The 17,405-nt window shown below is 44.0% G+C and overlaps 1 protein-coding gene and 5 non-coding genes across 6 annotated transcripts; all 6 read right to left on the bottom strand.

The window, feature by feature from the left end:
* Positions 1–22: 22 nt before the first annotated feature.
* vps37a (VPS37A subunit of ESCRT-I) lies at positions 23–8,845 on the bottom strand. Its single transcript, XM_077013600.1, has 12 exons — positions 8,421–8,845; positions 7,188–7,262; positions 6,824–6,941; positions 6,594–6,694; positions 5,986–6,196; positions 4,961–5,031; positions 4,684–4,811; positions 2,377–2,435; positions 1,982–2,050; positions 902–1,045; positions 695–794; positions 23–497 (listed from the first exon to the last, which is right to left on the bottom strand). The coding sequence occupies exons 1-11, from the start codon at positions 8,528–8,530 to the stop codon at positions 714–716; spliced, it is 1,167 nt and encodes a 388-aa protein (XP_076869715.1). The 5' UTR covers positions 8,531–8,845; the 3' UTR covers positions 23–497; positions 695–713.
* Positions 8,846–11,775: 2,930 nt separating this feature from the next.
* LOC143528005 (small nucleolar RNA U3) lies at positions 11,776–11,992 on the bottom strand. The gene has a single exon (XR_013134334.1). It is a non-coding gene; the product is annotated as a small nucleolar RNA U3 (small nucleolar RNA).
* Positions 11,993–13,037: 1,045 nt separating this feature from the next.
* LOC143527984 (small nucleolar RNA U3) lies at positions 13,038–13,254 on the bottom strand. Its single transcript, XR_013134328.1, has one exon. It is a non-coding gene; the product is annotated as a small nucleolar RNA U3 (small nucleolar RNA).
* A 1,044-nt stretch (positions 13,255–14,298) lies between these two features.
* Positions 14,299–14,515, bottom strand: LOC143527978 (small nucleolar RNA U3). The gene has a single exon (XR_013134326.1). It is a non-coding gene; the product is annotated as a small nucleolar RNA U3 (small nucleolar RNA).
* Positions 14,516–15,556: 1,041 nt separating this feature from the next.
* On the bottom strand, positions 15,557–15,773 carry LOC143527974 (small nucleolar RNA U3). Its single transcript, XR_013134325.1, has one exon. It is a non-coding gene; the product is annotated as a small nucleolar RNA U3 (small nucleolar RNA).
* A 1,038-nt stretch (positions 15,774–16,811) lies between these two features.
* LOC143527995 (small nucleolar RNA U3) lies at positions 16,812–17,028 on the bottom strand. The gene has a single exon (XR_013134332.1). It is a non-coding gene; the product is annotated as a small nucleolar RNA U3 (small nucleolar RNA).
* Between the last annotated feature and the right edge of the window lie 377 nt (positions 17,029–17,405).

Genomic DNA, 17,405 nt, shown 5'->3' with positions numbered 1-17,405 from the left:
GAGATTCAGATCAGGCCAACAGTGATTATTCTAAATGTTTTATTAATCTATCAAATTAAATAAACATATAATACAATGTCTGATTATAATAAAGCCTATTATCAACAATATTAAATAAAGTTTTTTTTTTTTATCTGGCGTGAGCTCTAGTGTGAGGTGCGTAGCAGTACCTCCCCGTTCTCATCAAACGGTTCACTAACGTCAACTCGACAGGCTGTCTAGCTGAGAGAGGAACAGCCCTGCCACCCCTCAACCACACGAGGCCAGACTGCTCGTCGAACGCCACGGGACTCCCAGAACCGGGGCCCAACGCCCACGGCCCTCGCGTACGTCATCGGTCAGCGTGGCCCTGTGTTTGAGGCCGGCCTGGGGCCTGGTGGCTCTGGAACTTTGGAGAGATCACCGCGGGGACCTGGCGTCTGGCCTTGCTCCATCTGGCAGTGGGGCGTGGCATCGGGGGAGGGGGCGGGCGGATCTGCTGTAGGACACACCCAGACCTACGATTGAAAGGTTTAACACAAGCAGTCAGGACATTGGGAAATGAGGGCAACACGAACGGTACAGCACAGAGGTACGGCTCCCCGTTGAAGCTGGATCTCAGACATTAAAGAAGCCAGGTGAAGAGATGTCTTATCCAGCGATGGAACATGCCCTGTCATTCTGGACGGGAAGGGGGAGGGGTTTGAGCACTGACCCGGGGGCGGTGGGCGGTCCTAATGTGCTGGCGGGAAAGGTCCGTGCGTGCTGATCGCCTGCTGCAACTTCTCCTCCTTTGCCCTTCTGCTGTGGCAGAGCTACAAGCGGAGGACGCGGCACGGGTCAGAGGTCAAAGGTCAACACTCCTTTAAAACGGCATTGCAAGCGATACATTTGGATAACGTTCCGTGCACAGCGCGCTTACCGTTCTCTTCTCCATGAAGCTGGCGAGGAAGTCGTCGATCTCCGTCTTGCCTTCCAAGAAGCTCTCAGCCGTCTCCTCCGACTCCTCCTCGGCCTGATGGGCTGCCACCTTCAACCTGGCCTGCAGGGCACTCGGGCTGCAGTTCTGTGGAGGGAGAGAGAGGCTGTTGAATCTGCACCGGCCCAGCGAGACAGTCACGTGAGACAGTCACGTGCCGCGGTCACATGACACGGTCAAACAACGTGCCAACACTGCTGCCCCATTTGGTCTGATTAGGGCTCTCAGCTCTGGGGGGACCTTTCTCGCTTGTATATGTAACAAAGAAGTGAACTATTCATTCAGTAGCTATTTGATGAAACACTAAATGAAGTTACAATTTCACGCATTTTCAAGCACTCAGCACTTTTCAAACCTGTAGCACCCGTATGAACCCTGTTTGTTTTCGGACGGAGTTTTGATGTCCATCCTTGAAGTCATGGTGAAATATAATTTGTCAAAGTCAAATTTTCACATATCTCCAATTCAGACATTTAATTAAGTCCCTTCTAAACACAGCAGAGCTACGACTGACAGAGACAGACTTGTTGCTAGTCTGATTTAAAAGCATTGATTTAAAGAATGCATGTTTTGTTGTCCAGTGAATCTCTGTCCTCTTAACAAATTTGAATGGCGTAAGGGGCAGTTTCATAAAGACGTATGGACTAGTTTATATCCCAGGTGTACCGCCACTGGGGCAGGAACTTTTACACTTATACATAGGCTCTAGTGTGTTTACACAAAATAACCTCTTTACTGCCCCTTGAGAAATGAACCTGATCCATGTCAGAAATCTGACAGGTTTGCTCTCCTGTGTGGAATTACGTTATGTCTACATCATCTCATCATGTACATTTGGTCTATAACCGCCATTTAAGTATTATTATTATAAATTTGTCATCTAGATTATAACTGATAGTGGGCGGGGTTGTGGTGGAAGGTCGGTGGTGTGAGAGTGGGCAGGGTTGTGGTGGTGGGCGGGGGGTTGATGGTGGTGGGCGGGGGTTGATGGTGGTGGGCGGGGTTGTGGTGGATCAACCATACCTCACCAAGTTCATGTTGTCTCTGCATTTTGGTCTGGAAAGCTGATTTCATCTGGATCAGCTGCTCGTACTGCACACATGGACACACACGCACACAACGATGAAACGTATGAGTGTGAGATTGTTTGTACATTAGTAAACGTGCATGAGACAGTGTGTGTGTGGTTGTGTTAGTGTGTGTACCATAAACAGCATCTCCTGTCTCGTGTGGTTGTTAGTGTGTGTGGTTGTGTATTCTTGTGTGTGTATGAGTGCATGTGTTGGTGTGCATGTAAGTGTGCGTGTGTATGTTAAGTGTAGTTGTGTCTGTGTTAAGTGTGAGCATGTGTTAAGTGTGTGTGTGTTAGTGTTGAGTGTGTGTGTATGAGTGTGTGTGTGTTAAGTATGTGTATGTACCTTAAACAGCATCTCTTGTCTTTTTCCCTCCAACTGAGGCTCGAGCTGCAGGTTCTTTTCTGCACAGAAAAATCAGTTGACAAGTAAACATATAAATATATCTAAATATATAAAAATAAACATATAAATATATCTAAATATATAAAAATAAACATATAAATATATCTAAATATATAAAAATAAACATAAATATATCTAAATATATAACTGTATACAACTATACTGTGTATCATCAAGCAGCATGACAACAGAAAACGTCTCTTCTGTCTCTCTGAGTCCTGTTCCCCCACACACCACATCTGTCTTATATTCTGCAACCTCGTGCCTGGACCCAGTGAGACGTGGTAACCAAGAAAGAGAGTTCTCCGTGTAGGAGATACAGCCCTGCAGTCTGAACTAGGCTTGTCCCAATCCGATATTTGGATCGGATAGGCTGCCGATATTTGCAAAAAATGTGTATCGGTTCGGCAGGCACGAGAAAATGCAGATCCAGACTACCGATCCATTTTTTTTTTGAAAGTCCGATCCAGGTTTTCCCCATTTAGATAATCCATTCCAGTTTTTGCTGTTTTCGCCAGTGAGAGTAAAATCTGGTCCGCATTTTCCAGCACACCTTCAGCACACGAGAATAGCATCTCCTAACCATTAAGACGGCCATGTAAATTTGAAGTTATCGGTAAAAATGTCAGTTGTGTGGGATTATTTTACCTTAAAGGACGTCAAAGACGAAGAGGTAGAGTGCAACATATGCCACAGTAAAGTCAAGCGTAGTGGTAAAGCTGTAAGAACCTTTAATACAACCAATCTAATCAAGCATTTAGCCAAATACCACCACAAACAACATGAAGAGTTTCTAAAGAAAACCGAAGACAAAAAGAAAGGTCCTACACAACTAACACTGGCAGAAACTGCTTTTAAATAGTTTACGATATTTGCATTGATATTTTTTTAAGCTTTGGTTTACACTTGTTCAAGAGCACTGATGAGTACAGCACTCAAGAGTACTGATGCTGGTAATAGACTATTTTCTACTCAGGTTGTGTGTTTTGCTTTTTAAATACAATTTACAATATTATTTGCACTTATGGCTTTTTAAGCCTTGGTTTACTGATGCCATTTCTGTTTGTTATTTATTATTTTGTCTATTTTGAGTTTATTAATTGCTAAATAAACAGGTCAGTTTCTCCTTACCAACCATTGTGTATTATTCAAACACACCTAATTAGGGCTGGGTATCGATTCAAATTCCAAGAATCGATCCGATTCTGAAGATTAGGAATCGATTTATTTCAATTTAATCCGATTTAATCGATTCGATCCGATTCGATCCAATTCGGGGTTTAGTGTTATTAAAAATGTATTTATTTGAGCTGTTTCCTGACTATGTACAGAAGCAACATGTTAAAACTAGTATTATATCAATATTAATCAGCAAATAGTTACTGGTAGTTGGTAGTTACTGATGGCTGGTGAAAAGGGTAATCATAAATCTACCTTCAAGAAAGGTAATCCAGGACAATAAACAGAGGACATCTTTGAGGTGTCTATATCTGCAACAGTGGACTCCTACTGGGACACTAACCAGTGCATTATTATTATGATTGAAATAATTAAGAAGTCACCCAAAAGCTGTTGCTACCAAATGCATTTTTATTTTAAAAGTGCTCACACTTAATAAACTGAAAGTATAAAATGTAAACGTGTATTTTTCTTTAAGGTGAGATTATAAGAAAAGAACTCTCACGTTACGGTCCCCGACCCCTCCCTGTTGGGCGTGTGTTAACGTTGTCTGCGTCTACTCTGCGTCTGTGTATCTCCGTGGGTGCGGTTGCGTCTTGTGATAATCCTCACCTGTGGCTCGTCTCGTCATCACGTGGGGTTTGTGTGGTTTGTCTACTTAATGTGCGTTCGCGCAGCGTCCAGTGCTCGTCGTTGTTTGAGTCACACATGTTCTATGTAAACGTGTTTTATGTGCGCTGTCTGCGCTTCGGTAAATGTAATAAACATAACGATTTGGAAAGTGCAAAGGATTCTGTTCTGTGTAAGTTGGCTAAATAACTTTAAACTTTAATACATGCTCGGATAGGCCGGTATCGGCCAATATCGGTATCTGAAGTGCAAATAAATATCGGTATCGGATCGGAAGTTCAAAAAGCTGGATCGGGACATCCCTAGTCTGAACAGATGTTTCATAAACTGCAGCAGGTTGATGGTTTGACACAAGGTGGCGCTATGAGGCACTCTAAGGCATTGTGTAGGGGAGGATTCAACACTCCATATTGCACAGTCTCCGCCCCTTTAACTTACTCGCCATGACAACGATGCTCTCCACCAGGTCTTCTTTATCAGAGGAGACCTGCTTGAGCTGGGGCAGACACGCAAACAATTCCAACAGCACCTCGTCCTTCTCCGTCAGTTCCTTCAGCTGAGACGCACTGTGGAGAGGGCCACACACACACACACACACACACACACCATTTAATGAGCATGGATGTTTACTTAACACTGCCAAAACAAAATGTGCACGCACACACACACACACACACACACACTTTTAGGTGCTGGTGAGCCCTGTCCATCTTACCTCATTTCAGAAAGTTCTGGAAATGATTCGGGGATTTCAGGCATTTTGTAGATGTGTCCGTTGAGTCCAGCCTGTAAACAGTGCAAGATTGTTCAAAGCGGCACACAATCGCTGGTCAAGTTTATTAATCTCTTCTTTCATTTAGATGTATATCCCCCTATAATACGCGGAGCAGTCTTAGACGTTCCCCATGTTCTCCGCTTGGATAAATCAGGACAGTCACGTGACACAAAGATGATCCTCATCAGGAGGATACATGTCAGGATTTACCCACGTCACACGGACCTTTTGGTCACAATAGCTACTCCTAAATCAGGATCAGATGGATCTCCCGACATGACTTCTGACCTCGTTCTACGGCCCTACCACCAGACCACACAGCGCATGATGAGAGCTTACAACACATTAGCTGCCCCATGAACATGACACGGTGAGGTCAACACAGTCCACTGCTAGTCAGAAGGTCGAACTTTTCAAAGCCAGAAGTCTACACACGCAAGTCTATGACTGCTAGCACACACAACTCCACCTCACACAACCCCCCCCCCCCCCCCCCCCCCCCCGAGTCATCCAAGCAGCAAGAAACACGGGTGTGTGTGTGTGTGTGCGCGCACTCTCTCTGTGTGACTTGTCCTAATGGTTGGGATTTTAGGCCAGTTTTGGATGGCAGATGTGGACAGACAGAGACTTTCTCAGCCGTGTTTAAGAGAGGAGGGGCAGAAGTCTCCTCAGAGACACTACAGATCCGCTTTACCAAACCTCGTCCCCTTCCACGAGCTCATCTTTGGTCCTAGACGTCTCCCTTTTCACAGTCACCGGATACTACGACCTTCTGACACACAGCAAGGATGTTTGCCAGGGACTTAACGCTGATAAACTGAACCATGTAAACATCACACTGCGTTGTGCTGCGGTTTCCTTTTTAGTTTGTACTACACTGAATTATATTAAGCTGGATTTCCAGACCTGATATACACCTGCCTCTGTTTAGGCAAAAAATGCCACAACAACAAGAATCTTTGCACCTGCGAGTCAGCAGTGGGTACGGGCAGCGGAAGGTCTGTGATGAGCCCATAAGTTGGTGCAGGTGGGCGGGGTGGGGCCTGCTGCAGCTCCACCCCTGGGGGCGGGGCTGGGGCGGCCACCACAGACCGCTGGCTGTCCTGTGTGGGAAAGGCGGGGACAAAATGGAAGCTCTGGGTCGAATAGGGGGGCATCGCAGTCGGCTTATACATGCTAGAAAGAAACGAGAAGAGAGAGAGAAATGGGGTAAGAATCCGCAAAATGGGACGTTATGGCTGGGAACTTTTATGTCCTCGTGCAGCTAGCTCTGACCAAAAATAACCTCTAGACCAAAGCCAGGTTATTAATATCTTTGTTATGATCAGAAATGTCATATTGAACTGTGTGCAAACAACAGACCACAGATGGCAGGAGAGGTGGCAGCTAACTAAAGATTAGTTTAGTTTTAAAGAAGCAAGAAGTTATTCTTCCAATGATTTTCATTATACTGACACCTAATGGCCTGTTTCAGAGATTACATACCACATTTTAAACAGGTCTGCCTCGGTGTATAAGAACAAGTGATGTCACATAAAGGTGCCCACAGGGTTAGAAGCCTGCGCCTACTCACAAGGGAAAACCCGGAGCTCCTGGACGCACGACAGGTGGACTCTTCCAGAACTCATCCAGCAAGCCCTGGACAACCTTCCCCAGGTCCGAGTGCATGCCAAACTGAGCAGAGCAGGGAGATACTAGGACACTAATTCCACGTGCACACACAGTGCCACAACACCTCCCCCCAATTTGCTTTTTGCATGAGCATTTCATATGATGGAAAAGCCAAAAGTGTGACAGGCTTACGTTGGTCACGAGGGGGCTGGTTACCACAGTGCCATTGTTACTGTCCACCAAATGATGTCCGACCGGAGGATACACGGTAACCACGGGCTTCTCCTGAGGGAACTGCGGGGGAAGCAAACTGTGTGGACGGGTCAGGAACATAAAACACAAACACCAGTTACAAACTCTGTCATGTATCATTCCAATACATCTACGCCAAGACTTACACACAATTCTGTTAGACACAGTCACGCTGCACTCATTCTAGGCTACCTTCCATCAAATACCCCCCCCCCCCCCCCCCCACACACACACACACACACACACACACACACACACACAGCAGGGTGTTTTTAAAGGACGTATGTGGCCTGGTCCCACTCACATGTTGACGCTGATGGTTGAATTGTTGACGGTGAAGGGGATTCTGTACTCCACATCATTCTGGATCTCTGCAATACTGAAACATCACACACCGGATCATTAACCATCAGGTTACCTAGAATCTGAGAGTCTGGGGAAATGTACTGACAATAATCACACACACAGATGGAGGCGTCATCTCTGGTGTCATTCACAATGTGTTTACTAGCTGTGAACTCAAATTCACCAATTTACTTAGAACTGGAGTGTATTTCCGTATGATACAGTCAAATACTAGTAATACACTATAATAATAACCTTACAAACTCCAGCACACCGCAGCAAGCTTAATGGGCCCTGAATAACCTATTTAACACTCAATTAAATACAAATCAGTCATTTATATCATCTATACCAGGGGTGCCCACTGTTTTCAGCTTGCGAGCTACTTATAAGATGACCCAGTCAGAAAGATCTACCGGGGTGGCGGCGAACGTAATTTGTTGAGTGGATTGCAGATTGGCTGCCGTGAATGTCAATCAAAATACAACCGTCAGTGCAGATGTGCGATTCATCTACTACTATTTTATGTGACGCGATCTACGCACATTCCTTCGCGATCGACCGACAGTTCCTTCGCGATCGACCGGTCGATCGCGATCGACGTAATGAGCACCCCTGATCTATACGGTGCCGACTGATCTCTAACAATGCGATCATGATGGGTTGATAATCAAAGCTGCTCAAACAGGTCGGACTAACCTCGTCACGGTGTAGAGATGCCCCACCAGGGTAACTAACCCGACAAGCTGTGTGCGTGTGTATGTGTGTAGTGTGAGTGTCTGAGTGTGTAGTGTGTGTGTGTATGTGTGTAGTGTGAGTGTGTGTCTGATTGTGTGTGAGTGTGTGTATGTGTGTGTCACGTTTCCCCGGGCGGTTAAGGACCGACCCCGAGCTCGCTGCTGGTGTAAACACAAGTAATACTTTAATACTTTAATCTGAGGAGCGCGCGCTAGCCCGCTAGCTTAGTTGCGTAGCAACGCGGCCTCCGCCAGGGCAGGCTAGCTGGTCGCTAGTGGGGCAGTTAGTGGGGCAGTTATCGAGACTTACTTAAAATACCCCCCTGACAGGGTAGAACCAGTGTTTTACCAGGTGAATTAACAAATTTATGACTTATACGTGAAGATATGCTATGCTAAGCTACGCTAAGCTAAGCTACGCTAGCTGCATTAGCCGCGGCTAGCCCGCCACGCACCTGGAGTGAGCGGCCTTGAGCGACTCGACCTGCCGCCGTCTCTGTTTCTGTAAGCTGTTGAGAGGCGGCGCCGCTCCGGGGCCCTTGGACAGGGGGAAGATCCAGTTCATCCCGGCGAGGCGAGAGGTGAAGCTCCAACACGCCCGGCTGCTCCCTCAGGGCCTGGCCAACATAACCACCGGGGGACGCACCTCACACCACACGACGTTAGCGAGCGGCCGCGTGTGGGTACGACCGCCTCGACATGGTTAGAGGGAAAATAACAATAAAAACACGAACTAAACACACCTTTAACGTGTTAATACGCGTGTGGTAACGTGTAGGCCAGTCGCGGCTGCAGCTGCACTGCCGTTTTAACCGAGACACTGTAAACAAGCGCGGAAGACCTGTGACGCGGGATCACGCGCTGGGCGCGTTCGCGTGTGTGTGTGTGTGTGTGTGTGTGTTTGACTAACACCAAGCATTAAGATTATCGCTTGTATTGTCACTTTATTAGCTACATACTGCAGGTCAGTTCTGGACCCCTAATCCAAAAACAATCCCAGATTTTGTAATTGCTGTTAATTATTTACTCTGTGTTCTATAACATGTATTCTAATAGTCTCTCACTATTATTTACTCTGTGTTCTATAACATGTATTCTAATAGTCTCTCACTAATAATTATTTACTCTGTGTTCTATAACATGTATTCGAATAGTCTCTCACTATTAATTATTTACTCTGTGTTCTATAACATGTATTCTAATAGTCTCTCACTACTAATTATTTACTCTGTGTTCTATAACATGTATTCTAATAGTCTCTCACTACTAATTATTTACTCTGTGTTCTATAACATGTATTCTAACAGTCTCTCACTATTAATTATTTACTCTGTGTTCTATAACATGTATTCAAATAGTCTCTCACTATTAATTATTTACTCTGTGTTCTATAACATGTATTCTAACAGTCTCTCACTATGCAATCGGCCTACAAATTTCCACTCTCGCTTTACCTGGGGATCAGATGTGATGACGAAGTGGTAAATTAATTTAACCAAATTTAATTGGTTACCTTCAGTTCAGTTACCTCAAGGGATAATAACATTCCAAAAAAACTTTATATAGAACTTAAAAGAAACTGAATCACTCTAAAAAAATAGATGTATTTGTAATTATATAGTTAATTGTAACTTATATAAACTGTGCTGTTTCTAATTTGGAATGTCTTTCCAGCCACGATGACAAGCTATAACGTTTTTCAGTGTGAATTGCATGGATTCATCTTCATGCTCTCAGGTGTGAGTGATGTCTGGGTGAGGTGTGGGTGAGGTATGGGTGATGTCTGTGTGAGGTGTGGGTGATGTCTGGGTGAGGTGGGGGTGATGTCTGGGTGAGGTGTGGGTGAGGTATGGGTGAAGGATTCTGTCCTCAAGGGGTTTATTTAATTTCAATGTTCTGCAGGACGTACTTTGAATGAAACTGATACTAATAATGAAACCGGACCAGCTGTGATAGAAATTGCAGGAGGAACTCATGAGAGGAATGACTTTTCCTTTGAAGCAGAGGATTGGTGTACAACAATGTTCTCAGAATGTCTCAGTGTTCTCAGAAGGGTCTCACATATTCTTTTTTTCACAGTTCTCTATGTCGCTGTCCAGCTGCATATAAGATCTAAATTATTTTTTTTACATATATCATAGATTGGGTAAATGTCCAGTATGAATACACCAGCTCAAAACTGTTCAACACACGAAACCAACAAACACACACACAAGGAGAAATTTGTAGGGACAGCCTATTTATCTAACATCCGTATTTTAGGCTGGTACACTTCCAGTTTAGTTTCCAATGGCAACACAATCACTCTTTGTAAACATAATTAATTAAGTAAGAGAGCTTACTGGATATATTGGCTTAAGCATGCATTGCATGACATTAACACCAAGTCAAGACCAGACCAAACACACATGTCATGAAAACAATTACATATGCAAAATATGTAATAAACAATCCGAAAACAATTTTTTGATTTAGGCACGTCATATGTTTGTGTTAGAATGCACCTTTTATAATTTAGGTGTAATACTATTGTCACACTCAAAACAGGCTTAAAACAAAAGAGAAATATAAATTCATTTAACGTCAGATTTTAAACATGTTTTCTTCTTCTCTTAGACTTGAAATAAGAGCTGATTAAAATGCATTCTTAAACCTTGTGTGAGAATGTGGTTATATGAATCCCACGTTCATATAATGTGCGTAATCCACCCAACGCTAGTTTAACGTAAGATTTTAGTTTACCATTCAAAACATGTTTTCTTCTTTTCTTACACTTGAAATAAGAGATTTATAAAAGTCAGCTCACAGCACACGCCCTAAACATCGTATGAGAAAGTGTAAATCCCACAGTTGAAAAACGCTGACTAAATGCGTTGATATGACGAGAGTAATTTACCCAAAACGTCATAGAAGTCTAAGAATCTTCGGGCATATATTGCCTTATGACGTCAATGACCACAACACAAAAGAACATAAATGAAACATACATAAGCAAACAATTGCCATTTGTTTTCTTACAATGAATAATCAAAAAGTACTTGAATAAGACTGAATTTATTTAATTTGATAAGCAAAACAAGGCAAGAAGATATTTATTATATATAGTGTGTGTGTACGTGTGAGTACTGGACCTGGACTGGACCTGTTTAATTGAATACGGCTGCTCTAGTGGACAATCCTGTAAAACAGCGTGAGGCAGAAAAAAAACACAAAGGTAAGTGCAGACCCAAGAGTGGTGGAACAACCTTACCCAAGACAAATAAACGTCTCAAGGTGTGAAGAGCATCTTCAGAGAAACATAAACCTCTGTAGGCCTTCCACTGCCAAGCACCTGCTCTCACTATTTGGGGGGGGGGGGTTGGTAGCCGTGGCCTAAAGGTCTAAGAGATGGACCTAGGCCCCTAAGGTACAGCAACCGACAATAACCTCGGCTGAAGTGCGCTCGATCAATCACTCGACCGCCGCCCGGGTGCCGCAGCTGGCGTGTGCCCACTGCTCCGGGTACATATGAGTTGGCTCCGGGTGGGTTAAGGTGCAGAGAGTTGCTGAAATAACTTCAAGTTTTAGTGCAGCAGCGCCCTAGTGGACAATCCGTGACTTTACAAAACGCAGGCAACAGCACGCCCCCTAGAGCACACATGGGAAAGTGTTTATAAGAATCCCACAGCTGAAAAACGCTGACTAAATGCGTTGATTTGACACGCGTGGAAGATTGCTTTATGACATCATAAAGCACACGCAAAACTAAAGTACCAAAAAAAAAAAAAACCAAACAAGTGAAGCTTCTTTTTAGACTGTAAATAAGAGCTAACCACTCTGAACATGCTTTCTCCCTCCTAACCTGCGTAAACGCAGGAGGAACGTTCATCAGTGACAAGGAGCGTATGATTATAAATCATTACTCGTTGCCCGATTCGCGCTAAGGAGAAAACATCTCAGCTCATCATCGTGGTTAGGGAGACGTAACACTTTCGAACCACATTTCTCAGTTAGAAACTATAGAAATGATCCCTGAAAGTATAGTCTTAACTTCCAAGCCACACTGTCACAGTCCTTTAATCGTCTCACCACGTTTCACCATAGCGCTAAGACGCTCTTGTCAATCTGCAACCACGTGAAAATTTTACAGCTTGCTCAGTGCGCTCAATCGTTATGCTCACTGAAAGATATAATCCAAATTGTACATGTAACATGTCGACATTCACTATCAGTAGTGACATTTAAGAATGGTTGATTAAAGACTGAAACAAGTTGAATGTTTAAACTTCATTTTCATCTAATACTCCACCTGGAGTCTGTGAGGTGTACACGGTAGCAATAAATACGAGATATGAAAGACAGAGACGTTTCTAACCAAAAAAGCTTTTTTTTTTTAGTATGACAGGCTTATGAACAAGGATTGACAAAATGATTATATTCCTTAACAAATCCTGTATATCAGCGTGAGGCAGACAAAAACACAAAGGTAAGTGCAGACCCAAGAGTGGTGGAACAACCTAACCCAAGACAAATAAACGTCTCAAGGTGTGAAGAGCATCTTCAGAGAAACATAAACCTCTGTAGGCCTTCCACTGCCAAGCACCAGCTCTTACTATTTGGGGGGGGGGGGGGGGGGGGGTTGGTAGCCGTGGCCTAAAGGTCTAAGAGATGGACCTAGGCCCCTAAGGTACAGCAACCGACAATAACCTCGGCTGAAGTGCGCTCGATCAATCACTCGACCGCCGCCCGGGTGCCGCAGCTGGCGTGTGCCCACTGCTCCGGGTACATATGAGTTGGCTCCGGGTGGGTTAAGGTGCAGAGAGTTGCTGAAATAACTTCAAGTTTTAGTGCAGCAGCTCCCTAGTGGACAATCCGTGACTTTACAAAACGCAGGCAACAGCACGCCCCCTAGAGCACACATGTGAAAGTGTTTATAAGAATCCCACAGCTGAAAAAGGCTGACTAAATGCGTTGATTTGACACGCGTGGAAGATTGCTTTATGACATCATAAAGCACACGCAAAACTAAAGTACCAGAAAAGAAAAAAAAACCAAACAAGTGAAGCTTCTCTTTAGACTGTAAATAAGAGCTAACCACTCTGAACATGCTTTCTCCCTCCTAACCTGCGTAAACGCAGGAGGAACGTTCATCAATGACAAGGAGCGTATGATTATAAATCATTACTCGTTGCCCGATTCGCGCTAAGGAGAAAACATCTCAGCTCATCATCGTGGTTAGGGAGACGTAACACTTTCGAACCACATTTCTCAGTTAGAAACTATAGAAATGATCCCTGAAAGTATAGTCTTAACTTCCAAGCCACACTGTCACAGTCCTTTAATCGTCTCACCACGTTTCACCATAGCGCTAAGACGCTCTTGTCAATCTGCAACCACGTGAAAATTTTACAGCTTGCTCAGTGCGCTCAATCGTTATGCTCACTGAAAGATATAATCCAAATTGTACATGTAACATGTCGACATTCACTATCAGTAGTGACATTTAAGAATGGTTGATTAAAGACTGAAACAAGTTGAATGTTTAAACTTCATTTTCATCTAATACTCCACCTGGAGTCTGTGAGGTGTACACGGTAGCAATAAATACGAGATATGAAAGACAGAGACGTTTCTAACCAAAAAAGCTTTTTTTTTTTAGTATGACAGGCTTATGAACAAGGATTGACAAAATGATTATATTCCTTAACAAATCCTGTATATCAGCGTGAGGCAGACAAAAACACAAAGGTAAGTGCAGACCCAAGAGTGGTGGAACAACCTAACCCAAGACAAATAAACGTCTCAAGGTGTGAAGAGCATCTTCAGAGAAACATAAACCTCTGTAGGCCTTCCACTGCCAAGCACCAGCTCTTACTATTTGGGGGGGGGGGGGGGGGGGGTTGGTAGCCGTGGCCTAAAGGTCTAAGAGATGGACCTAGGCCCCTAAGGTACAGCAACCGACAATAACCTCGGCTGAAGTGCGCTCGATCAATCACTCGACCGCCGCCCGGGTGCCGCAGCTGGCGTGTGCCCACTGCTCCGGGTACATATGAGTTGGCTCCGGGTGGGTTAAGGTGCAGAGAGTTGCTGAAATAACTTCAAGTTTTAGTGCAGCAGCTCCCTAGTGGACAATCCGTGACTTTACAAAACGCAGGCAACAGCACGCCCCCTAGAGCACACATGGGAAAGTGTTTATAAGAATCCCACAGCTGAAAAAGGCTGACTAAATGCGTTGATTTGACACGCGTGGAAGATTGCTTTATGACATCATAAAGCACACGCAAAACTAAAGTACCAGAAAAGAAAATAAAACCAAACAAGTGAAGCTTCTCTTTAGACTGTAAATAAGAGCTAACCACTCTGAACATGCTTTCTCCCTCCTAACCTGCGTAAACGCAGGAGGAACGTTCATCAATGACAAGGAGCGTATGATTATAAATCATTACTCGTTGCCCGATTCGCGCTAAGGAGAAAACATCTCAGCTCATCATCGTGGTTAGGGAGACGTAACACTTTCGAATCACATTTCTCAGTTAGAAACTATAGAAATGATCCCTGAAAGTATAGTCTTAACTTCCAAGCCACACTGTCACAGTCCTTTAATCGTCTCACCACGTTTCACCATAGCGCTAAGACGCTCTTGTCAATCTGCAACCACGTGAAAATTTTACAGCTTGCTCAGTGCGCTCAATCGTTATGCTCACTGAAAGATATAATCCAAATTGTACATGTAACATGTCGACATTCACTATCAGTAGTGACATTTAAGAATGGTTGATTAAAGACTGAAACAAGTTGAATGTTTAAACTTCATTTTCATCTAATACTCCACCTGGAGTCTGTGAGGTGTACACGGTAGCATTAAATACGAGATATGAAAGACAGAGACGTTTCTAACCAAAAAAGCTATTTTTTTTAGCATGACAGGCTTATGAACAAGGATTGACAAAATGATTATATTCCTTAACAAATCCTGTATATCAGCGTGAGGCAGACAAAAACACAAAGGTAAGTGCAGACCCAAGAGTGGTGGAACAACCTAACCCAAGACAAATAAACGTCTCAAGGTGTGAAGAGCATCTTCAGAGAAACAGAAACCTCTGTAGGCCTTCCACTGCCAAGCACCAGCTCTTACTATTTGGGGGGGGGGGGGAGGGGTTGGTAGCCGTGGCCTAAAGGTCTAAGAGATGGACCTAGGCCCCTAAGGTACAGCAACCGACAATAACCTCGGCTGAAGTGCGCTCGATCAATCACTCGACCGCCGCCCGGGTGCCGCAGCTGGCGTGTGCCCACTGCTCCGGGTACATATGAGTTGGCTCCGGGTGGGTTAAGGTGCAGAGAGTTGCTGAAATAACTTCAAGTTTTAGTGCAGCAGCTCCCTAGTGGACAATCCGTGACTTTACAAAACGCAGGCAACAGCACGCCCCCTAGAGCACACATGGGAAAGTGTTTATAAGAATCCCACAGCTGAAAAAGGCTGACTAAATGCGTTGATTTGACACGCGTGGAAGATTGCTTTATGACATCATAAAGCACACGCAAAACTAAAGTACCAGAAAAGAAAAAAAAACCAAACAAGTGAAGCTTCTCTTTAGACTGTAAATAAGAGCTAACCACTCTGAACATGCTTTCTCCCTCCTAACCTGCGTAAACGCAGGAGGAACGTTCATCAATGACAAGGAGCGTATGATTATAAATCATTACTCGTTGCCCGATTCGCGCTAAGGAGAAAACATCTCAGCTCATCATCGTGGTTAGGGAGACGTAACACTTTCGAATCACATTTCTCAGTTAGAAACTATAGAAATGATCCCTGAAAGTATAGTCTTAACTTCCAAGCCACACTGTCACAGTCCTTTAATCGTCTCACCACGTTTCACCATAGCGCTAAGACGCTCTTGTCAATCTGCAACCACGTGAAAATTTTACAGCTTGCTCAGTGCGCTCAATCGTTATGCTCACTGAAAGATATAATCCAAATTGTACATGTAACATGTCGACATTCACTATCAGTAGTGACATTTAAGAATGGTTGATTAAAGACTGAAACAAGTTGAATGTTTAAACTTCATTTTCATCTAATACTCCACCTGGAGTCTGTGAGGTGTACACGGTAGCATTAAATACGAGATATGAAAGACAGAGACGTTTCTAACCAAAAAAGCTATTTTTTTTAGCATGACAGGCTTATGAACAAGGATTGACAAAATGATTATATTCCTTAACAAATCCTGTATATCAGCGTGAGGCAGACAAAAACACAAAGGTAAGTGCAGACCCAAGAGTGGTGGAACAACCTAACCCAAGACAAATAAACGTCTCAAGGTGTGAAGAGCATCTTCAGAGAAACATAAACCTCTGTAGGCCTTCCACTGCCAAGCACCAGCTCTTACTATTTGGGGGGGGGGAGGGGTTGGTAGCCGTGGCCTAAAGGTCTAAGAGATGGACCTAGGCCCCTAAGGTACAGCAACCGACAATAACCTCGGCTGAAGTGCGCTCGATCAATCACTCGACCGCCGCCCGGGTGCCGCAGCTGGCGTGTGCCCACTGCTCCGGGTACATATGAGTTGGCTCCGGGTGGGTTAAGGTGCAGAGAGTTGCTGAAATAACTTCAAGTTTTAGTGCAGCAGCTCCCTAGTGGACAATCCGTGACTTTACAAAACGCAGGCAACAGCACGCCCCCTAGAGCACACATGGGAAAGTGTTTATAAGAATCCCACAGCTGAAAAAGGCTGACTAAATGCGTTGATTTGACACGCGTGGAGGATTGCTTTATGACATCATAAAGCACACGCAAAACTAAAGTACCAGAAAAGAAAAAAAAACCAAACAAGTGAAGCTTCTCTTTAGACTGTAAATAAGAGCTAACCACTCTGAACATGCTTTCTCCCTCCTAACCTGCGTAAACGCAGGAGGAACGTTCATCAATGACAAGAAGCGTATGATTATAAATCATTACTCGTTGCCCGATTCGCGCTAAGGAGAAAACATCTCAGCTCATCATCGTGGTTAGGGAGACGTAACACTTTCGAATCACATTTCTCAGTTAGAAACTATAGAAATGATCCCTGAAAGTATAGTCTTAACTTCCAAGCCACACTGTCACAGTCCTTTAATCGTCTCACCACGTTTCACCATAGCGCTAAGACGCTCTTGTCAATCTGCAACCACGTGAAAATTTTACAGCTTGCTCAGTGCGCTCAATCGTTATGCTCACTGAAAGATATAATCCAAATTGTACATGTAACATGTCGACATTCACTATCAGTAGTGACATTTAAGAATGGTTGATTAAAGACTGAAACAAGTTGAATGTTTAAACTTCATTTTCATCTAATACTCCACCTGGAGTCTGTGAGGTGTACACGGTAGCATTAAATACGAGATATGAAAGACAGAGACGTTTCTAACCAAAAAAGCTATTTTTTTTAGCATGACAGGCTTATGAACAAGGATTGACA

This window comes from Brachyhypopomus gauderio, chromosome 1 (assembly GCF_052324685.1).
Source record: "Brachyhypopomus gauderio isolate BG-103 chromosome 1, BGAUD_0.2, whole genome shotgun sequence".
Classification (NCBI taxonomy): domain Eukaryota; kingdom Metazoa; phylum Chordata; class Actinopteri; order Gymnotiformes; family Hypopomidae; genus Brachyhypopomus; species Brachyhypopomus gauderio.
The sequence above is the reverse complement of the archived record's forward strand: the minus strand, read 5'-3'. Positions and strand labels throughout refer to the sequence as shown.

Bases quoted from the DNA above. Each gene is read 5' to 3' on its own strand.
- vps37a (XM_077013600.1), bottom strand. From the start codon at position 8,530: ATGAACTGGATCTTCCCCCTGTCCAAGGGCCCCGGAGCGGCGCCGCCT. The intron at 6,197-6,593 runs GTGAGTAGGCGC...GTTTCTTTCTAG, and splicing joins GGAGCTCCGGGTTTTCCCTT to CATGTATAAGCCGACTGCGA. The intron at 1,046-1,981 runs GTATGGTTGATC...CTCCCTCCACAG, and splicing joins GACAACATGAACTTGGTGAG to AACTGCAGCCCGAGTGCCCT.